Below are 26,524 nucleotides of genomic sequence, written 5' to 3'. Positions count from 1 at the left end.
AGGACCTTAGTACTGACATGGTCTGCTGGGTCCTTGCTGTGGTCACACGTGACTTCTTGTTTGAGCTCAGCTTCGGTCCCTTCACTGGCATCCACTATATGGATAGTCTCAGAGAGGTTTTGGAGAAAAGCAACATGTTGGAATTTATTGCCAAAATTCAAGGCCATGGAGTCCCTGTATTCCAAGCCCCCTTGTTCTAATCTCAGGCCTCCTTCCCCATCTCTGCCTCCATGGGAGCAGGGGCGCTATGCCAGGAAGTCTCATCGGCTTTGTTCCCTCTGTCCTGTGGGTGCATGACTTGGGGGTTCACTTCAGGCCTCCTGTTGCCTTCTCATTGAAGCTCCCATTGGCTTATTGAATTAAGGGGCTGACAAATTCCCAGACTGTTCCCCAATCTAGGGAAGCAAACCCCATTGTTACTGCTCTCCTGGTTGCTATCTTAGGCATTTGTTGCACCACCTTCATAATTGAGGGGAGAGGCTTTGTGGGAGGGGCTGACTTCTAAAAAGTCAGAGAGGGGGTCCTTGAGACTCAGGTGTGGACTCTTGGCTTTCTGGGTGTCTCTCCACAGCAATCCCTCCCAGGCCAAGGGGCAGAAAGAAGGGTTTGTCCTTTCTTTTCCTTTTTGGTGGGGACCTCCTTGAGATCCTAGTCTGCAGTATCTGTGCATTAAAACAAGACTCTGTGATCTGAGTCGGCCAGGCTGGCTTTGATATACAAGGGAACCCTCACTCCCTGCCCAGGCTGGCTTTGGAAACTATTGTCTCACTCCAGACACTACAAGTTACCTTTGAGAAGCAAAGTCGAGCTGTGACCTGCTCTGTGTTCTAGATGGTATCTGTGCTTCTACCAAAGGGACAGTGTTCTTTGATTTAGCAGGTGGGGGGCCACAGATATATGATTGATGGCGAATGAAAAGTGCTTCATTTTAGCATTCGATAAACCATGATTTACCTCACGTGCATCTGCACACGGAGTCTCTGTCATAGCTCTGAGCAAGCTGAGAATGGAGTCGGTTTTATCATTGTTTTCCCAATGCCTGGCACAAAATAGCAGAGATTTGCCACTTGCGACACATGGGTGGAACTTGAGGTGATTATGCTGAGCCTAATATGTCAGAAGGAAAAAGACAATGATCGTTTGGTTTCTCTCTTATGTGGAATATAAATAACCAAAGCTAATGAACTAACACATCACAACAAAAACAACTCCTAGACTCTGAAAAATTGAGTGGTTAGCAGAAGGGAGAAGGGTGGGGGAAGGGTTGTGGGCAGCAGCCCAATGTGGGAATGGACCACAGCTTTGGTGGTGGGTGGGGTGAGGCTCATCCACACATGCACAGTGAAGATATGCCCCCCAAATTTATAGAGTATTGTAAGACTATGGCAAATCAATAATATTTTATTAAATTGAAAAAGGAACCACTTAGCCATGCTGGGATGCTCACATATACAGGAGGTATACATATATGTTATTATTAAACTTCCCTCTGTTTTTATTTCCTAAAGCAAAAAATTTAAAGAACATTAACTGATAGAACTTACCCAAACAAAATAGTACAGATCTGTTGAATGAATGAATGAAGGGTTGGATGAAAGTCTGACAGAATCTGGGAGCCTGAGGACTTAGCGGACTCAGTGAAGACCCATCATTAGGAAGCACGAGAACAGAAGTTCTACTTGTTCCCCAAGAAAGACAGAGCTTGAGCGCAGACCAGGACAATCCCCCACTTCAGTCTCCACACCCCCAGACCCTCCAGACCCCAGAACCCACAGAATGGCTATACAATCTAGCCCAATCTCTTGATTGGGGGTTCATAGAAACAAATATTTTGCTCCAGCCCCCACCCCCTTCCAGTTCCAGATGTGAGGAGTGTCTCCCCCAAACCACAGAGCCAGGCAGTGACAGTCAAGATGAAAAGAGGTTTCTTTCAGCATCTTGATCACAGAGGAAGCCATATCTCAGCCCCAGGACCCTTTCTCACTGGGCAGAGACAATTGGTTTTGTTGGAGGGGAGGGAACAGGCTCCATTTAAACCAGAAAGATGCCCTTATTGCCATTGGGGGTTGGTGCTGCACTTTTGGAGGCTCTGGGCAGCCTAGGGAGAGCTGGGGCGAGTGGCCCCCTCCCAAACAATAGCTCTCAGCCTTCCCTCCACTAGGAAAAGGCCACAGACAGTGCTAGCTGGCTCTGGGGTGATTTACTTCCCTGAAATACCTCAATTTAAATGCTAATTTCCCCAGAACTGAGGGGTGATCGGCTCATGCATACTGGTGACTGTGTATTAATGTATCCAAAACACTCACACATATTCTTAAATGGGGGCAGGAGGGAGTGACGACCTGGGAGGGGTGGGGGAGAGTAGCAGGGGAGACCAGCTCCCTTGCTTGTCATACTTGTCAACATGGCTGACCACAGCGAAGCTAGACAAGAACAGCCTGGGTGATGGGAAAGCCCCAGAGGCCTTGTGTCCCCGAGAGGTCATACAGCGTGGCCTGGAGGGCACAGATGCCCCTGGCCGCTGTCTTAGATTGAGCAGCAGCTTAGGATGCTTGTACCATGAGCAGGCACTGCACTGGGCATTTGAGGCTCTCCAAAGATGCAGGATCTCATGTGGGACTCAGGAAAGGACCTAGATTATGCATGCTATTCTTTCTGCCTAAACCCCACCACCACCTTCCTTTCCTGCTCTTTCCCTGGACAACCTCCGGATCACTTAGAGCTAAACACATTACCCGCATTTTACAGATGACGTTCCCAAGGCTCACAAAATGCAAGTGACTTCCCCAAGGTCACACAGTCAGAATTCGGACCCATGTCTGCATCACGCCTTCTGAGCTCATGCCCTTTCCTCCAGCAGATCCCAAGGCCCCTTCTGGAATCCATTCACAAACATGATGCCTGAGAGAAAAAGGATAGGAAAGATTTATTCCAACTGGGGAAAACTGAAGTGGTTCCCTAGAGGAGGTGGTGTTTTAACTGGGCATTTTGCTTCCAGCTGGCATGTCTCACCCCACTCCATCCCCTGTACCCCCACCCTTATATGAGTGCACAGGCAGGCTTGCATACTCCCCAAGTCGGGGAGGGTGTGTCTGATTAGCCAGACTTAGGGAGATCTTTCCCTCTGGTGCCCATGAGCTCAGTGGTCCCTGGTGCCAGTCTAAGCTCCACAGAAGCCAGGATGCCCACACACTTAGTAAGTTAGAGGAAGAACAAAGAGTTTGAAAGCTTCTTGTGCAAGATCTGCAAGTTTTGACTCATGCACCCCAAATCCTTTGAGTCCATAAACGTGCTGCAACCTTGTGCCAAGACATCAAGAGGTGCAGGTCCTACACATGTTACTTTTGTCTTGGGTGTCCTTTTTCTTTTGAACAAACACTGTTCAAGCAGTGTTTTTTGAGCATCTACTTAATAAGCAGCCTGCACTGTGCTGGGCCCTGGGGGACAGCAGTGGTTGGTGCAGGCATGGTGTCAGCCCCAGGGAGCTTGCTGTGTAGTGGACAAGGGAGGTGTCAGACATGAGACACCTGTGGTTAGGATCTGTGAAGCTCTTCTTGGAAGAAAATGTCCTCAGAATAAAGCCCACATTCCCTTCTTACGTAGAAGATTCCTAGGATCTGATGCCCACTTGACCCTCTCCAGCCCATCGTTGCTATTTACTCAATGTGTGTTCCCCTCCTCCTCTTCCCCCCACCTCTCTCTCTCTCTCTCTCTCTCTCTCTCTCTCTCTCTCTCACACACACACACACACACACACACACACCCTTTGGACCTTACACATGCTATTCTTTCTGCCTAATTCCCACCCCCACTTCCCTTCCCTGTTCTCTCCCTGAACAATCCTCCCAATCTGTCAAGACTCACCTCCTCCAGGAAGCCTTCCTGAACTCCCCAGTCTTATGTTAAGGGCCTCCCAGCTCTCCTCCTTTGGTCTCTAAACCTCCCCCTTAAACTTTATCTTCTAACTATAACCATCTCTTTACACAGTACAGTGTGCAAACATATTTTCTATGCCAAGAACAAGAAGCTAAGAGAGAGTATAACGGGATAGCTGATCCTGGGAATTTTTCTCACAAGCAATGAAATAATGTTCAGTTAGAATGATTAAGTAGAAGTTAACCAGGTGCAGGAGGCACAAGAACTTTCCAGAAAGAGGGCAAATTCCAAAGGCATCCTTTGTAGGAAGGGGTGTGCCCTGTAAGAGAAACTTGAGGATACTCAGTGCAACTGGAGAATTGGAGGTCAGAGGGCAGTGACTCAATAAACAAGGCAAAAGGCTAGAGAGTGAAGCTTCCAGTGCTTTCACCTCATGTCTCCATGAAGGGGGCCTCCTGATTTTCCACCGCTGTCTCATTGATATGTAGAACAGTCCCTGAAATGTGGGAGGCCCAAGACATGAATAGGAGGAATGTGACCTCTCACTCCCAGGGAACCCATGAAGCCCTGGGGATCTATACAAAATGTGATGAGTCATGCCTGTATAGCATCAGCAGAGATTGAACTCTCTTCAGAGATGTTTGTCTAAAGAAATGTCTATCACTGGGCCTCCCCGGTGGCGCAGCGGTTGAGCGCTGGGTTGCGAAGCTGCCGGCGACCTCTGTGGCGCAGCGGTTCGATCCCCAGCTGCTCCCCGGCCACCGGAGGAGGGTCCCACATGGTGAGCAGACCTCTCCTGCCGCCCGCTGCTCCCCTCAGCAGTGTCCTTCGGTCCTTCTGCCTGCTCTGCTCCCCGCTCTGGCTCTGGTGAATTCTCTCGCCCTCCCGCGCTTCTGACTGTACCCAGTGCATGTATAAACAAAACAAACAAACAAACAAATAAATAAATAAAAACATGCCTCTATTAAAAAAAAAAAAAAAAAAGAAATGTCTATCACTACATTGTCCTGTCTCTACTCAAAATAACATTCATTTATGCACATGTGCACACACACACACACACACACACGTGCACAGACAGCCACATCTGTGGACACAAAACACACCTTACTCTGCTTGGTGTCAGTTTATCCCTGAGCCCAGAGCTTGGCTTAGAGGGTTTCACTGAATGTGCTCTCTGGGTGCCAGCCTGAGTGAGGAGCCCGGTGGTGACAATGTGACAGTGTGATCCTGGCACACCTGTTTCCTGGGTGGAGCTGGGTGGGAAACATTCCTCCTCTTCTGGGAGTATCCATTTCTTCATCTACAAGTGGGAATAATCATAGCTGTTGTCTCTAGAGCTCCTATACAGTGAGAATCAATCAATCTCTCTCTCTCTCTCTCTCTCTCTCTCTCTCTCTCTCTCTCTCTCTCTCTCACACACACACACACACACACATTTTGTCACACTACCTAGAACATAATGGATGATCAGCAGATATGACCAATCAATAAATATTGGTCATCCTTCTTCCTATCTTCCTAGTGATTGTCCGTGCGCGCACACACACACACACACACACACACTTTAAGAATCTGAATTCAGTTTCTGACCATCTGCATTTAAGCTGCACCCCGCCAGCCTCCCTTGTAGGTCACCTTTCCAGGTGGGTGGATTTTGAAGCTGCTGTCTAGACAGAGTTCCTGCTGAGGTTCTGGGGGGTGGGGGCCGGGAACTTTTCCAGCAGCTGCCTTCACATCCCACTTCTGCCTCCAGAAAAAGCTGATGGATGCAAAGGACCCGGGCGCCCTCTGCTGGCAGAGGCCCTGCAGGACTCGTGGCCATCACCCAGGCCCCAGGGCTGTCCTTGGTGTGTGCAGTTGCTGTCTTGTCATCATCGCTGCTTCGCCCTCGTCCTGGCCTCTTTCCTTCCCTCCCTCCCAGCCTCCCACACTGGTGTGTGAACTCATTCCCTCCCTCTCTCTCCCTCTTTACACTTCTCCCTCCTTCTTATGTGTATCTGTAGGATCTACCCTGCTTCCTGGAAGCTCAGGGACGGACTTCCCTCCAAGGAGAAGGCTGTCATGTGCCAGGTCCTGCACCCTCCTGGGATCACCCTCTGTTCTGGCTCCCATGGCCACTTTGGGGTCATATTTACTCAGCGGCAAATCCGGTATGACTGGAAGGCAGAGTGTTTGGAGGAGACAGGCAAGGGGGCAGAGTAGGTGGCTCTGTCCCCTCCTCTGAGATTATAGTCACATCCCAGAGAAGATTAGAATGGTGACCCTGGAGGATAAAGTGCAGAAAGATAAACTTGCCTTCGGACCCCTGTTCCTGAGCGCACTGGGCATTAAGTCCAGGGACATCATTTCATGTCCAAAGCTCCCATTTCCGTTGCTCTGAGAATGAGAGTGGCATCTCATGACAATTAGTGAGGCCATGCGGAGAACACAGCATGGAGGGAGCAGCCGAGTCATAATGAGTCACAGCCTCAGCTGCTGTCTGCCTGGACTCAGTGCCCCCATGGGTGCTATGGCTTCTAGCTCTGGCAGCCTGTGTACAGCAGTGACGAGGACTTCGGGTCCTGGGGCCAGGTGCCTGGGTCTGCACTTCTAGCCACCTTCCTCCAGAAGTTACATCGCTGCTTTGTGCTTCAGCTTTGCCTGCTCTCCATGGGGGTCCAGAGGGCACCTACTTCACAGAGCCAAGTGAAGACTCATGTAAGCGACTTGCAACAGTGCCTGGTGCATTGTGGGGCCCCCCCAAAAGGCCACAATCATCCTATCATTGTTGTGAGGTCATTGGAGCAGTTTGCATAGATTTAACGATCCTCTTTTAACACATGAGAAAGTTGCAGGATGAGAGCTTTGCTCCGTGTCTGGCAGATAAGATGCTTGCGAGCAGAATAGCAGCCCAGTCTTGATGACCTGCCGGTCTTGTCTTCTGCAACCCAGAAATCAAGTGCGTGGGCTCTGCTGACCCAGAAGCACCCAGCCCTCCAGGAATTCCTCATAGCCGACCGAGTCCCTCTGACTGTTCTGGTGGCTAGTTTGTTATCTCCTTATATGAAGGACAAGGAGAGAATCCAATCTATCCCTCAATTCTTAGCTCCCAGCTCCTTGCTACCCCCCACTGGCACCCATTCCCCCCATTGTGTGCTCAGTGCATTTTAGTTGAATGACTAGGATAAGGACAACATCCCTCCACCCCTTGTATTTCTGAGGAAAGATCAGAAACCCCAGAGGCCACAGTCCAAGGGGGCACTTGGCCCCTTATGCCCCGTTCACGCTACCTAGATGCGCTTCCATGGCTGTTGCACACACCCAGGCCTGCAGACAGAGGCAAGGTGACCCAGTGACTCCTAGTTGCTTTTAAACGACCTGCAATGCAGTTTCAAAGGCTTAGCTTGGTTTTCTTATATTCTTGTTTTCCTCTTTCTGCTTGTGATGTCAAGGTTGCCCATGCAGGTGGCAAAGGCAGTGATAAACACCTCTTCCCTCATTCTTCTCCTTCCCCTCCTGCTCCCTCTCCTCTGTCTCTCCAGATTGGAATTAGTGTCTCTAACTCTGAGGATCTCAGACTACAAAAAACCAGATTTTAATACAGAAATGCCCTGGGTGCCGTCTAGGCCCAGTGACTATCACGGTACCCGTTTGCATACCCCTGGGGACAAGAGGCTCACTCCCTCTCAGCAGGCTGTTCCTTTTGGGTGCAGGTCTGTGTCTAGAAGCGAGAAAGCTGTAAGCACTCTCACCCCCCACCCTTCTTAAGACTAGGATTCAGCCCCTGAGGTGACCTTTCTGGCCAGCTTCTGTTGCCTGGGATGATGCTGCAGAGAAGGGACAGAGACACCCTAAGAATTCAGGGCAAGAGGGGGCACTGGCCTGGGAGTTGGTGACCTGGATTTGAATCTAACCCAATGGTGGTCAGGGAACCAGAAGCTCCTTCTCCAGGCTCCAGCTCCCTGTCTATAAAAGCTGCCATGTGATTCCACAGCTAACCCTGCCCACTCTCTCTCCAGCGCTTCTCTGCTCCCTCACATTCCGGCTCACCATCATCAGTGCTTGTGCAAAGGGACGTTTGGCAGCCCACTGTCCAATTTTTAGGGCCTCACCCTTGGTGTTTCAAGCTCTTGACAGCTTTCTCCCACTAAGTGTTTATGATGACCCTGAGGTCTCACTGTCTAGACAAGGAAACCGAGGTGCTGAGACCAGGAGCAGGCTCAGGGTCAGGCAGTTAGTGAGTGTGGCCCAGATTTAAGCCCGGTCTCCTAGATGCTCAAGTGTCCTCAGCAGCACAGTCTCAGAGCTGGGATTCGGGGAACCAGAGGCGTGGAAGCCAGAGCACCCCCACCCACCCACCCATGAGTCTTCCTCCTGCCCACAAGCTTCCTGCCCTGCTCTCCTGGCCCTGGGCAGCCACCACTTCCTCAACCTGGCAGTGTCTCTGCTCCTCTCCACAGGGAGAACAACTTCATCAAGGACTTTCCTCAGCTGGCCGACGGGTTGCTGGTGATCCCGCTGCCGGTGGAGGAGCAGTGCCGGGGGGTCCTCTCCGAACCCCTCCCGGACCTCCAGCTGCTCACTGGTAAGACACACCTGCCGACCTTCCCTAGCCTCCGAGCACCTCAGTACTTGGCACAACAAGCTCCGGTGGGTGAGGGACGGGATGCACAAGGGATCTGCCATGTCTTGGGCTGCTGTAGGGCTCCTGTGCAGAACCAGGGCCTTCCCGGAGACAGCCGGGCTCCTGGCAGACACCAGTTCCTCTAACTCAGCAAAGCCACATCTAAGGTTAGCTATAGTCACTGCCAGACCTAAGATCCCAGAGCTCATTCACCCCACGTAGCTGAGACTCTTAGTCCTTCCACCAACATCTCCCCATTTGCCTGTCCCCAGCCATTCTCCTCTCTGCTTTTATGAAGTCAACTTTTTTGGATTCCACATCATGCAGTCCCCGTCTCTGTGCCTGGCTGTTTATACTAGGTTCATTTTTAAATCACTCTAAGGAACAATCCCTGGACCCCCCACCTTCCCTGCCAGGAACCCCTCTCACTTTAAAGCACTTCAGTTATACAGCTTGTTTTGAATGTGGGTACTGAGCCATTCTGTGGGGTAGGTATTTTTCCCACTTTATAAATGAGGACTCTAGGCTCAGAGAAGTAGACAGACGAGCCCAAGGTCACACAGCAAATCTGCTAGGACTAGAACAGCTGCCATGGCTCCAGAACAGCTGCAATGGCTCCAGATCTTCTGCCCTTGTCACTCTACCCTGCAGCCCTTCCCCTGCCTCCCCCCAAGAAAAAGTGAATCCTGCTCCCTTCCTGTGAAGCCACCTTATACAGTCTGTCCCGAGGCTTCGTGCTTTCTGCCCTACCCCAAGTTGCCCTTCTGTGCCTCCTCGTCTTTTCCCAGTCTCTCTCCTACCCTTACTCTAGGGGCTCTCCTAGGATGGAAGGGACCTGGCTCTGCCTTTGTGATTCAGTCACCCTGCCTGGCATGTCTTGCTGAGAGGGAAGGAGCCCTCAGGAAACACCAGCAACATGATGGACTCTGGCTTCCACGCTCTGTGGGCACAGACCTCTAGCTAGTCCTCTAAGCACTGAGGGTCTTTCCTGTGAAATGGCCCTGGGAGAGGGAAGGTCCCACAGAATCTGGGGTCTGGGAGCCAGGCACCTGTAAGGGTGTCATCATCCCCTTTTAAACTTATTAGAGAAGAGTCTTAACTTGCACAAGGCCCCACGGCCAGTGTAGAGTCAAGTCAGGATATAAGCCCCAGCCCCCCATCACTGTCCTACACCCCACTCCTGACCTGTCCAGCTTCAAAGCAGGGCCCAGATCAAATGAAATCATGGGTGTGAAAATACTTTCTAAAATATGTCTCCAAGCTGTATCTAAATCCCTTTTTATTTTTTTTTGGAAGAGCATAGAATTTTGAATTTGCATGGACTATAAAGGGCATCCTTTATAGTGTTCCTCACTGATGAGAAAATCAGGTCTGCAGTGTCCCTGCAGAGTGACTGGCCCTCTTGAATACCCCAATGATGGGGAGATCATCACCTCCTGGAGCAGGTGCTGCCATGGCCCAATGGAAGGTCTGTCTGTGCTGGAGGGGACCTGGCTCTGTCACAGATTCTTGTGTGACCTTGGAAGTTTCCCTCTGTTTCTCAAAAATGGGCTGTAACAGTTATTTTTCAGAATTGTGGTGAGAATTGGAGATAGTAGATATAAAATTCTTGGTGCTGTATGGTTCATTCTTAGAGATACAAATGATTAGTATTATTTGTTTGGATTCAGGGATCTTTGGGAGCACCCTACTAAAGGGATAGTTACCTTTTCAAGAATTAAAAACAGAATTCAGGTACCAGAAAAAATGCCTCCCCCTTTCCAGAACATCATTCCACCCTAATCCCTGGGTGGGAATCTAGGGTAGCCAGGTAAGGTGGGGGTCAGGGGTGGAGTGAGGGCTAGGGCTGTGTTTATAATCAAATGTGGGAAGAAGTGAGTGAGTGAGCCAGTAAACTAGTGTTCATTGAGAACCTACTGTGTAGCAGGCTCTGTTGTAGACTCCGCAGGAGTCGGAATAACATAAACCATGGCCTTGACCACAAGGAGCTGGCATGTCACTAGAGGAGCTCAGGTTTCAGGCAGAAAGGCAGAAAGGACTTGGGGTAGAGGGGAGTGAGAGCTGGAATGGTGACCACTTATGGGGTGGGAGGGGAGGCAGGGATGGGTAAAAGGCAGAGAAAGTAGTTTTAGGAAGGACTTGACAGTCAGAGAAGTACGCCCCCCCACCCCTTTAGACCCCAGGCCACATGAATGAGCTGCTTCAGCAGCCTTTAGTGACCGTTCTGTCTCCTTTTCTTGGGAATGGGCTTGCCTGCCCATATCCCCTCCAAGCCTGCTCTGAGTTAGGACAGGCCCTGATGGGGAAGCAAGGAGACCTGGACCCTGGTGTCCAGTCCTCTGGTCTGATTATTTTCTTTGTCCTGACTCCCCATGACTCTCCTTGCTCCCACCACGGGCCCCTCTCCCCAGGCCTCTGCAGAGGAAGAGCAGGATGGGCAGAGCTGATAAACAGAGAGCACATATTTATAACAAAACAGCTTCGCTCCAGTGGGCCTATCTTTGGGGATCATGAATATTTTACTTTAAAATGAAAACCTCTAAAAAATTACATTATTCCTGAAAAGGCTAAGGAGGGGGAGAAAAAAGTTGACAGTAATGGACAACTTTAATACTGCAGTAATGTCCAGGAAGAAATCATTTGTTCCAATGAGATTCTCATTTTAATCTTAGTATCAAATATCTCTTTAAGTGCCTCCTCACCAGGGGACAAGAGAAAAGGAGAGAAAATGCGCCTGCCATTTGCAGAGGACACATAACAACAGGAATAATAACTGCTGATGTGACTAGCATTTCCTCTTCATGTATTTTCCCCCTGATTATAAAAAGGAGAGTTTGCAGAGCCTTGAGTAGAAAATCTAGAAAATGGAGATAAATAGAAATCAGAAAATAAGAATCTTTTGTGCACCCACCTCCGGAGTTAACCCCTTGCTAGCCTTTTGTCTCACGGTCAGTCTTTGTTGTCATTTTATCGAAAACTGCGTTTCACAAAGTGCTTTCTGTGGAACACGAGGCCCTGTGGACTGTTTGTACAGACAGGGTTCCTTGGTCAAAGCCTTTTGAGAAATGCTGCCCATTTTCTGCATGGAGCTTACTTACCATTGCCTCTGAATCTATTTGAGGTGCTGAGATCATCTGGGGCCTTTGAGAAACCTTGCTTACCTTTGTTTAGCCAGTGTCTATCCATCCATCTCGACATGGGAAATGCATGTGCACTGTCTTCCACATGCTGCAGATGGACATCCTGTTTCCATGTTAGGAAACAGTGGGGAAGCCAGTGTCAGGGTGCAGATAATCAATGAGTCTGGCTCTGTGGGGTCTCTGTGGTCCCTGTGAAGCAGCCATCGGCCGCAGGTGGAGGATGGGCCCTGCTGGGCTGTCCCCATCCATGTCTGTCTGTGTGCACAGCCATTCCACGTGGCCCCAGGGCTGCCACTTCCAGCACCTTATTTGAATGTTTCAATGTGCCCATGGGATGGGGCGGCACAGGTGGCCACTGTATAAGATGGGTAAACGGAGACACCACAAGAGAGGACTCGTGTCCCCTGTCAGGTTGCCAATGGGCTCACCTAGGACCATAAACCAATACTTGTTTATAGGCTATAAGGGAGCTGCAACTGGACGGGGCAGAGAGGAAAAGTAGGGTGAGGCCAGGACACACCTGGGAGTGAGTCTCCATGGAGGAGGGACTGGTACCCAGAGCCTAGGGCTGCAGGGTGGGGGGGCAGTGATTGCTGTTTTGTCTCTGAATGTTGGGCTCACGTGACCATCTTGTTCCCCCAGGAGACATCAGATACGATGAGGCTATGGGCTACCCCATGGTGCAACAGTGGCGGGTCCGCAGCAACCTCTACCGTGTGAAGCTCAGCACCATCACCCTCTCGGCAGGTGAGTGCCCCTGCCTGGGCAGCCAGGGGACAGGATTCAGCACCTGTGCCCAAGGATTCAGGCTGTGCCAGGGCCTGTGCTGCACAGGGGATGGGCCATGACTCCCTGCCTCCCAGGATCCCACAGGGAAGGCAGATGGACAAGCGGACAGACATTGCAGCAAAGGCAATGCAATGATGGGTCAGTGGTAGCACAGAACAGGTTCCACCCTGGGGAGTCAGAGAGGCTTCCTGGAGGAAGAGGTACCTGAACAGGGAGGGAGTAGGAAATGAATGGGTGATGGGGATAAAGGATAATCTAAGTCATGTTTTTGTTCTGAAAGTATTTCAGCTGGTAGCTAGTAAGTTCTTCCCATGCCCTGATTCCTGGTCATTTCTGGTTGATTTATTTTCCTACCAACATTAACACATAAACAGCCCCCCAATACACACACACACACTCTACCCACAGGAGCCCTGCACACTGGTGGAGGTGCTCAGAATGGGGCCTGTTCTTTCCTATTTTCCCATCTCCTATATTCCTGCATTCTCTATAACTGATGGAGAATCGGCACATTATGGATGTTCATGTTTGATGAAGGAATAAAATCAAAAGAAAAGAGGACTGCAGAGGAAGAAATGAGTGAAGGTGGGCCTGGCCTAGGTTTTCTCCCTCGACTCTAATTCCTAACACTGCCACTGGGTTTTTGTCTGAGTGTCTCTTAATGATCCACTCCTTCTTTCTTATCTTTTCTTTTTTCAACGTGGCTCTGTTCATGAGCAATGTGGCGCTCTTTTCCCTGGGAACTGGAGACCTTCAGCCTCTGGGCAGTACACATAGTAATTATGGCTGACATTGGCCAAGCACTTTATCATGTTTTATATCTTATGACTTACATCAGTCCTGTGAACAAAGCATTATTTATCCCATTTTTTTTTTCACATAAGAAAATGGAGGGTCAGAGAGGTTAAGTAACTTGGCCAATGTCACACAGCTAGTAAGCAGTGATTTGATTGCTGTTTTGTCTGTCTGGGTAAAGAGCTACCGGGCAGCTTTCTGGTGGTGTTATTTATTACTTAACAGAAACCATCTCATCATTAACACTGCTGTATTAATTACCCAGTTCTGTAAACTAACAGTGTGATGGGGAGGGGTTTCCTTAATCAAGCACCCATTCTTTCAGCCCCGTTTCTGTTTTCTCCACCACCCACACCTTTATACCAGACTTGTGAATAATACCGTGATGTTCCTAACACCACTACAAAGGTTTATCTGCTTTAATTAATCAATAATGCTGCTCCTGAAACCCCCCTTACAAATCAACCATTGGCAAACTGGAGCTGATTTTAATGTGGAGATGAGCTGGATTTTTGCATTTTACTTTGATGAGGCGTGAAACTGCTTATCCATTTATAAAAAATATTTTGTATGGATGTAACGGTTTACAACACTGTATATGATTTAGAGTTACAAGCACCTCTCCGAATGCATGTCACCACACCACATGTAGTGGTGTAGTGGGCCCCAAAAAGGCCCATAATCCTCCATCATGGTCATTGAGCCACCTCGGCCCCCCTAACAATTGTTCCCTACCCCCACCTTCCCACTGGTAGCCTCAACTCTAGTCAGATTTCTCTGGTTTTGTTTTTTTCTGTTTCACTTAGCATAATCCCCTTCAGTTCCATCCATGTTGTTGTAAATGGCAAAAACTCATCTTTTTGATTGCTAAGTAGTATTCCATTGTATAAAGATACCATATCTTCTTTATCCATTCATCTGTTCTCAGGTACTTAGGTTGTTTCCATAACTTGGCTATTGTAAATAGTGCTGCCATGAACACTATTCTGACAGTAGTGGTGGGGGGTATGTCCAGTGTGTCCTGGGAACTGTGATTTAAAGTTACAAGTACCTCTTCAAATGCACATCACTACACCACGTGTAGTGGTGGGGTGGGGGTCCAGAAGGATGCATGTGCAGAACCAGGGACAAATGGGACAGAGCTGTTGCTGTTGTTGTAGGTGCAGAGAGGGGGTGCCCTTGTCAGAAGAGGCTGAAGGCAGGGAGGGGAGACATCTGGGGCCCCAAAGTTGGGTTATGTCTTAAGGGAGGAAGTGGGGGGGGCATTTCAGGTGAACAATGGAGTGTCTGTGTTGAGAGTGTTAGGGGAGGGCAGGGATGTAAATGGAGAGAGAACACTGGAAACCTCCTGATTGTGACTTTCAGGTCCTGATGGTCTAGGCGGCTGAGCTTCCTCTCCGGTCCATCCCCCCTCACTCAGAGTGTCTTGTGTGTCCCCCAGAGAGAGCAGCTCCTTGCCTGTAAGGGAGGGAATACCAAGCACATTTGGACAAGTGCGGCCACCTGGCTGACACTAGGGTGAGGCATAAGGCAACAGTTCCAGGCTGAAAGAGCCCCCTGCAGCTCATTTACCAGCCTCTCAAGCCTGACCCCCCCCCCACCTGCTCTTCCTCCGTCCAGGCTTCACCAACGTCCTGAAGATCCTGACCAAGGAGAGCAGTCGGGAAGAGCTGCTGTCCTTCATCCAGCACTACGGCTCCCACTATATCGCCGAGGCCCTCTACGGCTCTGAGCTCACCTGCATCATCCACTTCCCCAGCAAGAAGGTCCAGCAGCAGCTGTGGCTCCAGTATCAGAAAGGTAAGCCTGGAGTGCTTACTGGAGGCAGCGGCCAGGTGGAGTGTGCAGGTAAGGTGTCTGGGAGAAAACTGAAATCCCTGGACTCTGACTCCTGACTCTGCCACGTATATGTTGTGTGACCTAACGCAGGTCTCTGCCCCTCTCTGGGCTTTAATTTCATCACAGAGTGAGGGGACCATATAATTATTTCTTGGTATTCTCTCATGCATTTTCTAAGCCCCCAAGGTCATGTTCTGGAGGCTTTTGAAACAACTGTCAGAGGAGGACTAGGCTCAGGGAGCATGTCTCCTGGATACCGTTTATCTCCAGGCTTCTTGGAAAAGCCCCAGATGCTGAAGATCAGTCCCCACCACTCCCCTGGGGAAAGTCAGTCCCTTCCCACCTCGCTTTTTCCTTCTGTGAAATGGGCACACAACTAGCTCTCCTTGCCTCCGCCCACATCAAAGGGAATGTGGTTCATGTTACAGCATTTTGAGAAGTTAGAAATAGGTCGGTATGCATTGTGTATTGTCATAGATCCCTGTATCCCTGTTCCCATTTCACAGATGAGCAAATGAGTCTCAAGATGCCAAGTCACGTACCCATAGACACACAGCTAATAAGAGCAGGGTGAAGGTGACTTCCCATTATCATTATTATTATTATCTATTAATTTAAAAAGAAAAGGCTCTTGATGGTTGGAAGAGTGGGGAGTCATGCCAGTAATGTGCTTGCACCTTTGGTTCAGGCATCCTCCCTCTAAGAACCAAATCACAGGAGCACAGAGCATGGGAGCCAGAGGAGACTGCAGCTCACTGGCTCAGTGGGGAAACTGAGGCCCAGAGGAGAGGAAGAAGCTTCTTGGGGACGCGCTGCCTCCCTGGGCAGGACCATGACAGAGTGGGGCACTGCACACCCTGCCCAGCTTTTCTCATGTTGTCTCCCATCTCTGACTGCATAAAGCCCCAATGCACCTGCTTTTCCCATTTCCAGAATCCTTCTTTATGTCCTGGGCAGGGAGGGAGGGGCCTGCACCCCTACATGGTCTTACCACTCCCTGCCACCAGTGTGGGACAGAAGGAAGTTTAGAGGTACAGGGGACATAATTGAGTTGTCCGGGAATAGCTTCGTTTTATGGCTGTGACAATGACGGTCTTTAAGGAAGTGCATTAAATCAATAGCAGCCTCGTTGCATTGCCCTATAAATAACATGACACATCATTAAGCAGGGCAATAAGCTTGAGGACTCTGAAGTAATACAATTAGGTTATGTTTATAAAAACCTTCACTCACAGTGGCCACTGAGCTAATTTGCCTCACTCTGCTTTTGGGGGACACCACTCTCGTTCTATCCTATCCCCTCTCCATTGTTGGCTGCTTCCAGGCTTTGGGCTTTTCCATTCCAGAAAATCCCTTTCCTTGTCCATAAGATGCATGGAATCCGTTACAAGTGGGAAGGAATAAGCTGCCAGAACAGCTGGGGGAGGGGAGAGGTGGGCTTAAAACCTGGTGCGCCGCAGACTGGCTGGGTGGCTCTCGCAAAGGTGCTCTCCTTTCTCCCATCATCCATGCTCGCTCCCAGTAAGAACCTAGGGAGACACTGAGGTGTCTAGGGAGACACTTTCTCTATCACTCTTCCTTTTCTCTCCGTCTCCGTCAGCTGTGACCACTTAGCAGGTACATCAAACACTATAGTCTTACTCTTTGAAGTTTGCTGGTGACATCTGGGTGTAGGAGGATGAGAAGCGGGCAGTTTTCTCCAGGAGAACTGAGAGCACTCTGGACTCAGAGATCGTTTGAGGCCCTTTTCTCCCTAGCTATCATCTATGGTCATTGACATCTTCTAAACAAGGACCCACAGGGGACCACGTTGGGATGAGCCTGTGTTTGGAGGTTGATCACACTGGGGGCACAGCTGGGAGGGAGAGGATGAACAGGGAGAGGATGAAGTGGGAAAGGCAGGACGCAAGGGCCTGATGCCTCTCCCCACATCCCTACCGGCTCTTTTGGGCAAAGTGACTTCTAAGTTTCAGTTTCCTCCTGTGTTAAATGAGGCATAGTAATCCCCTCGTGTGCCTTTTAGGATGAAACAAGATAATACATTCTGACCTACAGAAGGGCCGTGACAAACAGTGGCTTAAAATAAAGCAAAAGTTTTGGGCATGGGCTGATGATTCTACAACTGCCCCGGTTCTTGCTAATGTGCAACCTTAGTCCTCATTTCTCCCTGGGGGTTATGGTGTCACGAGAAAAGGACAGTCCCAGCAACCCAGAGAGTGAGGGCTAGAGGGGCTCCAGGAGCCTTCGCAATCTATGTACAGCCACAGCCAGTGGCTTCTCCTTGGCTGCAAGTGTCCAGGTTGGAGGAAGAGGTTGGGGAGATGACACCATGGACATCTGCCCAGCCCTTTATACTCTATAGGCAGCCTGTCTTGGAAGCAACGAGGCAAAAGTATCCACCTCTCTTCTTAAGAAGGAAAACCTAAAGCTTAAAAAGAAGAGGGACTTGTCAAGGCCCCACAGTCCGTTAGGAAATGAGACGGTGTTTGAAGTCCCTCCGGAGCCCAGTGTTTCCTGCGTTCTGCCCAGATCTTGTGTCCCGGACATGAGAAGCAAGCCTTCCAGCCCTTCCAGGTCCACTGATGCTAGAGCACTGGCCATTGTTATGATCAGGGCACCCTCAGAAAGGTGGGGATGGGAGGAATGGGGGAGGGGAGGGTGCATGTCCCTGATTAAAATATCTCCCAGGAGAGGTTCATTTTATTCTCGTTCCCCAAAGTGTTTCTTCATGTGCATTCCAGGGAGGGGGAAAGAAAGCTGTATTTATCCTTCATTATTTCTTTAGTTCACTGAACTAAGTTCTCCGAAGTTCCTCCTCTGGGCAGAGCTTGTGGTCAGCACTGAGGACCCAGAGTGGACAGTGGGAGCTGTCTACACCCTGTCCTTTGCCAGCCTGTGTCAGCCTTCCAATGTTGTGTCATTTTGTTATAGACGTTTTAAATCCAGTGATAGGCATTGGGCAGGGGCAGGCAGCTGGCACATAGTGGGAACCCAGTCGCCCTCATGTGATGGCCCATTGCTTTCACTTAAGATACCGGTGCTGATGGGTTAGGGAGTGGCTTGTGGTGATTACCATATGGAGGTCACTGGGGTGTTTGGGAAAGCAAACTGCCATCAATTAGATATGCCTGTCCAGATGCCCAGATGCAGGAAGGGGAACTGGTGGTGATAGGGCAAAACGAAAGCTAAAATAACAGACCTGGCCTCTGATGCTGACTCTAGAGAGGCACTTGGATTCAGGAAGGACTGGAAAGAGCCAGGCTAGAGGGTGGAGTTCTCTACCTCCTAATGGGTATTCTGGGCATTCTGCCAGTCTGGAGGGCACTGGAGCAATGGACAGGTCAATTATAGCAGGAAACCAGGAAGATCTGGGTCTTGGGACAACTAGCGTAGTAGGTGTCTCCCCAAAACACCAGGCTGGCCCGGCATGTTTAGCAGGGAAGCAGGTCAGGCTCTGCAGCATAGGTACAATGTGAAGTTTTTAGTCTCTTCCCAGCTTACTACTTTCACTGTGTGCTGCTGTGTTCTTGATATTCTTGATTTTGAAAAGCTGCCTTTCTCCCAATCGGGTCTACATTTCACTCTTTAACCCAATATTCACACACTCTCCCCAACTATGACCTTGAAACACTACATGCCCATATGTGTGTGTGGGTACACATGTTATGTGTCAGGGAGAAGGGCAGGTATCACTGGATTTGCTCTCATCCCTTGTCATTTGACTCAGGACCAAGGATGGGGATGGGATAGGTGGCACTTAGTTGAGTTGGCTGTAGGAGTGGAGGTAGTGGAGGGAGCTGCCTAGAAGTCTAGGGAGATACCAAAGGACTTTGTGACCTTGACTTTTGTCTTCCCCTGTCATTCTCTACCGTGGGGGCTAGTGATGGATGCAGAAATGACCAATCTGATGGGTTTCCTGAATTTTCATTTGCCTTCTTTGTCATGAGAAAGTGACTATTAAAGGTGAAGGGTGTGTTTATGTCAGGAGTTGTTCATTGTGTGTGTGTGTGTGTGAGAGAGAGAGAGACAGAGACAGAGACAGAGAGACAGAGACTGAGATGAACTAAGGGAGGCAGGAGGAATAAGAAAAACAGACACACAAAGAGAAAAGGAAATTCACAAGGAGAATAGACAAAGAATGTCTTGAAGAGAAAAGGTATTAAATCAATATGCCCTTCCCACATGTAGAGACCCTGACCCTGGGGAAAGGCCATTCTCCACGTGAAGGTTGTCCTACTCTTGCTGTTAGACAGGATAGTCCATGGCGCAGAGGTGTCCCCACAGATAAAAAACCTGCCACCACCCTTAAAAAAAATGTTTTATCTCTATTATGATTTCCCAAGACTGTCCAAGGAAATGAATTTCTGCATTTCCATTTGAATTACAATGTGCTTTTGAATGTCAGTGAAAACCTTCCTAGATGACTGTTTAAAAGAGTTTTGGCTGTTTGAAAGGCAGTCCAGGGGGTAGGGGGAGAAGGGAATGATAGTCAAATGTCATCCTTTTGTGAGCACAGGTGTGGCCAAGGGCTGATGTGAGCCGGAGAACTCTCTTGGGTTTTCCTGAAGGATCTGGCTTCAAAGAAGGCAACCAGACATGAAAGGTGTCTCTGTTGGAGCTGAGACCTGCATGGGTACCGGTTTGCTTCCCTGGTGGTGATTTAAACAGTGGGGTGGGGGCCACTTTTCTGTTTCCATTTGCTTGACCTTACATTAACATTTGATGGAATTGACCACTTCCTGCTTGAGTAAGGCATTTTCTCTGCTTGCTTCTTTGCTACCGGATATTTCTGGTTTACCCACTGTCCTTCCTGCCTGTTCTTTCTTTGTCTCCTTTACAGGATTAGATTATTCTCCTCTCTCAAAGCAGTAAATGTATTTTCACTGGACCTCATCCTATAGGCCCCACTTCCTAGATGCCATTCCCTCTCTGTTACCACCTGCACTTCCATCGCCAGGCTTTCCTCTGCTACTTGCTAGGAGGCTGGCAGCCCTGTCTGCCCAAACTCTGGCCCCACAGCTTCATACTTCTCCAGGGTTCTAGTGAAAAGACCTAGTCATCTGTTTAGAGGCAGAACCAGAAATCTAGGAGTCTGTTTCCACGTCTCCCTCTCTTTCACTTCTCCATTTTAACCGATCCCAAGTCCTGTTAGTTTTAACTCCCAAGCAGCTGCTGAAGTTGCCTACTTCCTTCCACCTCACTGCTGCCATCCTGTCCCAAGCTGCCAGCACGGTTGCCTGGACCGCAGTGTTGGTCTCCTTCCTACCTGGCCTCCTACCTAGACTTGTGTCCGCATCCTTCTAAACCACATGGCAGCCCTGAGGACAGGATGAGTAGGGTTTCCCAGAGACTGAGCCAGCAGGATGGATAGATGGAAAGAGAGAGGGAGAAAAAGAAAGAGCGATATTAAAATATTTTTATATGTAATATTCATGTTTATGATATCATGTGTATCATTTATGACATCATAGAAAATATATTTATATACACACATATGTGTATTATTAGCCTTAGGGGGCAACGGTCACCCATAAACATGAATCCAAGATTGGCACAATGGATCTCCATTTTAGAACACTAACACTATATATACACATATAGAGTGAGATATAGAGATACAGATTATTATAAGCAATTGTCTCATGATTACAGGGGCTCAGAAATTCCAAGCCAATATCTGCTCAGCAGATTGGAGAGCCAGGAGAACTGATGGTATAGGTTCTAGTTCCAAAGCTGTCAAGGCTGAGACCCAAGAACTGATGTGTCAGTTCAAGTCCAAATTCAGGAAAAGACCTCTGTCCAGCTCAACTAGTCTGGCAGGAGGAGCTCCATCTAATTCCAGGGAGGGTCAGCCTTTTAAATCTGCTCAGACCTTCAACTGATTGGATAAGGCCCACCCACATTGGGAAAGGCAACCTGCTTCACTCAGTCTACTGATTATCTCTCAGAACCCTCACTAACATCCTCACAGTCACATCCAGAATAGTTTGACCAACCACCCAGACATCTGTGACTCACTGAAGTTGACACATAAAATCCACCAACTAGGGATGTTCTAAAATGGAGATCCCATCATACTGTTCCTGAATTAAAACTCCTGGGTGTCTATTACTGCCCTGAGGCCAATTTCCAAACCATCTCCATGATTTCAAGACCCTATCAGATCTGAGGGTCCCCAGCCAACCCCCTCAGCCCCCTCTGTCCTCATCCCATCTGCCATTCAGCCATCCTGGGTATCACACTGGTTAACCACAACAGGGGTTAAACACCTCAGCCTGGGCTCTAGCCGGCTGTGGGGCAGCGCTTTTTCTTAGGCGAGCTGGGAGGCCGGCAGAGGGTGGCTCTAAGCCGGACCCCCTCTTACTGCACCCCGCCCCCCTCCCTCAAGCTGCAGAAAGAGCCAACTTACGTCTCCTCAGCACCAGGCAAAAAGACCGTACAGGATGTGCTTCATTAAACACAAATAGGCCCATGAGACTGCCGTTTCCACCAGATGAAATTACCAAAAAAAGCATTTGTTCCCGGTTTAGATTGAGTCCATCTGGAACGGAACACCCTAGTCTTTTTGCTATTGGTGCGCACGGAGAATAATAATCCTCCGCCTGTGCTCAGCGCGGCCCGCCGCACCAAACACTTACACGTACATTATTTCATCCAATTTACTCCTCGTAACAAGCTGAAAGGTAGGTGGTGGTATCTGCATTTCACGCTCGAGGAAACTGAGGCTCCGAGGGCTGAGATGACGTGCGGCAGTTCACACCAGGGAGCTGGGCCGAGCAGGGATTTGAACTCGGGCTGCTTTAACCCCAAGACCCTGTTTGTCCGACTTTGCTGAGCAGCCTGGTTAGGGGGCTGGTTAGGGGGCTCGGCTCCAGACCCTAGCGCCACCACGTGCTCTTCTGTTCTGCTCTTTTAGCCACACTTGGAAGATCTGAGGAAAGCGGACACTGAGAATTTGAGCCCTCAGCTTGGGCAGGGGTGTAACTACTCTGTTCATGGCACCTCTCCGGACCTGCTTCTGGCGCTTCACTCCAGGGCTCCGTGAAGCCATATCCCAAGGCGCAGAGCTGGAGAGGCCTCAGCCACCATCTAGCGAGGTCCTGGCTCTCCTCATGTGGGAGTGTTTTATGCTCCGATGGTGGTGACTGCCTGGAGTATGCATTGACAGATATTCTGGGTCAGGACTAAGCTCGGTGGGAGAGGACACACGGTGTCTGTCCTGGGTGTGAGAGCAAGAACCTGACTCCTGGTAAGGTGGTGCCATTCCCTGGAGGCTAGCCATTCCCATTGTACAGACAGAAAAGTTGGGGTCAGTGTCTGCAGTCAGTTAGAACCTGAAGTTGCAAAAGATTTAATAACCAGCTGGAAGCATTTATTGGTTTTCCCCCCCGGCTGAAAACTTAAAGCAAATTCAAAGACTCCGGATTGCCAAAGTCCTCCATGTTTTCATAGATGGCAGAGTCATTGGTTGAGAGATTTTCCATTTTCTTATTTTAGGATCTCTCTCTCTCTCTTTCACAAACACGCACACACACACACACACACACACATACTTGCATGATACACTGGAGACTGGCCCATTGTCCTTTGTAGGGGACACAAGGCTGAGGCTGTAGCAAAATAGTAACCCTGCATTCATACAGACTGGGTCAGACCACACTTGCTCCCCCATCATATATTCCCAGGGTCGGAAGATAGGACCTTCTGTCCAGTCTTGCACTAAAAATGTAGACTTTCCCTGGAGATGAAAATGGGGCATTTATTATCCCTTTGCCTTCAGCCCCTTCCTAAGAACAAAGTGGTCTGGCTGAGTGCACAGATGCTGCCTCCCCCAGGTCACTGGGAGCTGCTAACCTGAGAGCTGCCTCACCCACAAATACTGCACCACGAGTGCTTTCCTCCCCAATCTCATGTCTCTTGTGTCCCTTCCTTCCTCCATCCTTTCTCACACCCCACCAGTCCCATCATTGCACAGGCCTGTTTCCAGTCCCTAAGCTATGCCAGGCCCTGTATCAGGTGTCTAAGATGCCAAGGTGACTAAATTACACAGTCAAATGGGGAGGATTAACAGGTGACCAGACAGCAGCAGATGAAGGCATAGGAGTGTGTGTGTGTGTGTGTGCGCGCGCGCACGCGCGTGCATGTATAGGGTGGGAAACAAAAGAGGCAAGGCTGGGTGCATGGCCCCTAACCAGCTGGGGTGAATGCTGCCCTGGAGGAGGAGATGTCTGAACAGGGCGCTAGAGTTGAGTGGGCATTTGCCAACTGGGAACAGGATTCAGGGGAAAAGATGCAGAGTTGGATGTTTGGGGAACAGTGTGACTGGATCCCTTAGGTCCTCCTGAGTAACACCAGGGGCTTTTTTTTAGAACTTTCGGTGTTTTGTGTCTTTGTCTCCCTGTTAGAGACACTGCCATTGCCTCTGTCCACAGAACTCTCATGAAGAAGAGACTGAATCTGCAAATGCCCCAAGTGAAGCAAAAATAAGAAACCGGTTTGGGAGGTACCAGGGAGCTAGTTGGGAAAGCTTCTACCCCTTTCATGATATGGGATCAGGTGATTCATTAGCCCATAGTAAGAACCCCACACAAATCACTGTTGCCCAAGTGTTGTTTCAACAGGTAACATACACATCAAATTGTGCGGGCTCCCTCTGCTCCATTTGCCAGGATGTGTGACTTAGGGCAGGCATTTTGATTTTCTGAATCTCAATTTATCTTTATTAATACTTATATAATATATATAATGAAACGGTAACAGGATTGCCATGAGAATTAATGAAACAATGTAAAGTGATTATCACTGTACCTGACATAAGAGATACTCAAGAAACAGTAGCTATTATTTTTATGATGAGACACAATTGAGTCAATAATGATGATTGTTATTGTCAGACAGTGGCAGAGGAAGGCATAGGGGTGTGTGTGTGTGTGTGTGTGTAGGTCACACACATTATTATTATTATTATTATTATTAATAATATATGTTATATTTCCAGACAAAAGCATAGTGATGCAGCCCTTTCCCGTGCTGGGACGGCAGCCTAAGGTGTAGCCTCTTTCCTGCCAGACCATCTAACATCATGGCTGTCTCTGCCCTGGCTGATTTGCCGGTTTGAGAATTTGAATCCTGCCAGAACCGGGGGGTGGGAACAGAAGGCAGTTTCCAGTAAGCACAACCTGGATCCCCAGCAAGGGGGGATGTTTTGCACAGCTGAATACCAAACTTGTAGAGGTCCAGAAGAATGTGTTGGGGGTGTGTGTGTTGGAGGAGAGGGAACAGTGATGGCTGACTGGTATTGAATTCCTGCTATGAGCCAGCTGACCCCATGATCTCACATTGTCTTCATAACAACCCTGTGAGGTCCCAATTCTCCCCACTTTCCAAATGAGAAAATCCATTTGCTTAAGGTCACACAGCTGCTCACAGGCAGAGGCAGGATTCTGTCCTGGGAGGGTCTGAGTGGAAGTCCACATCCCTACTGCCTCCCTGGGCCAGCAAGTACACAGGCACACCACACGCTCCATCTCTGCTAATGCTCGTCTAAACCTCTGAGGCCGGTGTCTTTATACCCAGGAAACTGAGCCTCAGAGGAAGTGAGATGGGTAATCCACAGGCATCCAGCTGGTCAAAGGTATTCTCTCTTGCATTCTCTCTTCCAACTTCTCTTGCTCCAGTTGGCTTGTCTTTTACGTCTTGCTATTACTTTGCCACAGTTGGCATTAAGAAGAGTGTTCTCACTGAGAGGTATTTCTCAACCCCTGAACAATTACTTGGTCAGGAAGAGTGAGAAATAAAGCAAACAGCCCAACATGATCCTGTCCTGTGAGTTGCGGGACAACAGCACCAGTTTCTTGTTTCCTAGGAACACCGTGGCTCTGGGTCAGGGTGTTGGCTTTGAGCCAAACCTTAGAGATGACCTTGACCATTGATCGTCTGGGTTAGAGCTGGCATTGATTGCCTCTGTAACAACCCTATGAGATCCAGATTATCCCCATTTTCCTTCTGACACACCATCTGGACCCAGAGATTGCTCTGGATGTTTGGGTTCTGCTCACTTCCCTTCTGCCCCACACTTACCCAGGAGATGTGGGGTCTGGGGCATCAGAACCGTTGAAATTTACAACTAAAAAGATCCTTGGTTTAATAAATCTATTCATATAGTGAAATGGAGTTGCAGGGATAATGAGCAATTTGCTCAAAGGTTACTATAAATTAGTGACAGAATTAAGACTCCAACTAACTCCCTCTTCCTGCTTTCTATGCAGCAAAGTGTGTTGAGAGGCAATTCAGGAGACAACGTGGTAAAGGAATGTATTTTGTTTGTAAATGCTTAATGAGATATAGTTTTCATACTATACTCTCGCAGGTATCTCTCTTAGCTTTTTCTTCCAGTTGTGACTTTGCAGCAACACAAAGTTTGTGTCGAGTTTCCAGAAAGGCACACAACTTTTAATATTTTGGAAGATCTGCTCAAGAGAAGTCAATCTGAGAGAATCACTCCTCTTCCCTTTTCAACCACATCCCTTTTTCTGTTGCAGTTACAGCCAGGGATTCACGGAAGCAGCTGGTAGGAGGGGCAGGAGGTGGCATAACCAGCTGGTGCTAAATATGACCCAAAGTGTTTATATAAATCAACATATGAGCCACACTGACCCCTTGCCCTGGTTTTATCCAGCAACAATTTTAAAGCCTCCTAGATTTCGAGTGCTATACCAGCTGCTGAGGATGCAGCCATAAATTAGATGTTGCTCTGACTTCACAGTTCAGTCTGGTCTTGGAGAGTCACAGGAAAATACAACCCAATGTGCAAAGGCTGAGGAAGAAACAAATTGTAGCATGGATCCCTGACTCCCAACTGTGTGGGAAATCAGGAAAGGTACCCTGGGATACGTGGGGGAGCCTAGATTTAGGATGACATAGGTGGGTAAGGAGAGGAAGTGTTTTGGGGAACAGAAAAAGCACATACAAAAATGTCCCTGAGGTAGAAAAAAGTGTGGGTGGAGCAGATGGCTAGGGCAGGAATGGAAGTCGTGGTGAGATAAACCTAGAAATACAGTCAGGCAGGAATTAAATCCAACTGGATGTGTGGAGTGCATTAAGGAACCTGTACTTCTAACTAGGAGCCATTTAAGGCCATTTAAAGGAATCGCGTATTATTAGTAGCATATGTATTTTAAAGTTTGACTCTCACTGGCATGCAGTAGCGCTCAACGTGGGACGGGAAAGTGTATCTGGAATGCTAGATTAGTGGTGGGAAGACCAATTTGGAAAGTACAGCAGGGTTTACAAGGAAAGTCATAGCATCTTAAATTTCAGTAGTCATGAGGATGAACAAAAGAATATAAATAGGAGTGAAAATATGAATTAGCTAGTTTGATGACAGCTTTGTGACTGAACGCTGGAGGTGGGAGGTGAGGGAAACTGTGGGAGATGGGGTGAGGTCTCTGTCAAGCACAGTCGGTGCTGGTGTTCTGTA

At 48.9% G+C, this 26,524-nt stretch overlaps 1 protein-coding gene across 3 annotated transcripts in view; it reads left to right on the top strand.

Moving 5' to 3' along the window:
• Positions 1–26,524, top strand: part of ASTN2 (astrotactin 2) — an 834,050-nt gene that overhangs the window by 585,513 nt on the left and 222,013 nt on the right. For all 3 annotated transcript variants that reach the window (XM_054689531.1, XM_054689530.1, XM_037494593.2), the window contains 3 exons: positions 8,319–8,443; positions 12,265–12,369; positions 14,827–15,006. In XM_054689531.1, coding sequence (XP_054545506.1) covers positions 8,319–8,443; positions 12,265–12,369; positions 14,827–15,006 — 410 coding nt within the window. The remainder of the gene's footprint in view (positions 1–8,318; positions 8,444–12,264; positions 12,370–14,826; positions 15,007–26,524) is intronic.

Source organism: Talpa occidentalis, unplaced genomic scaffold (genome assembly GCF_014898055.3).
Source record: "Talpa occidentalis isolate TD23 unplaced genomic scaffold, MPIMG_talOcc4v2.1 talOcc4.7, whole genome shotgun sequence".
NCBI classification, from domain to species: Eukaryota; Metazoa; Chordata; class Mammalia; order Eulipotyphla; family Talpidae; genus Talpa; species Talpa occidentalis.
This window is presented reverse-complemented; position numbering and strand designations above follow the sequence as displayed.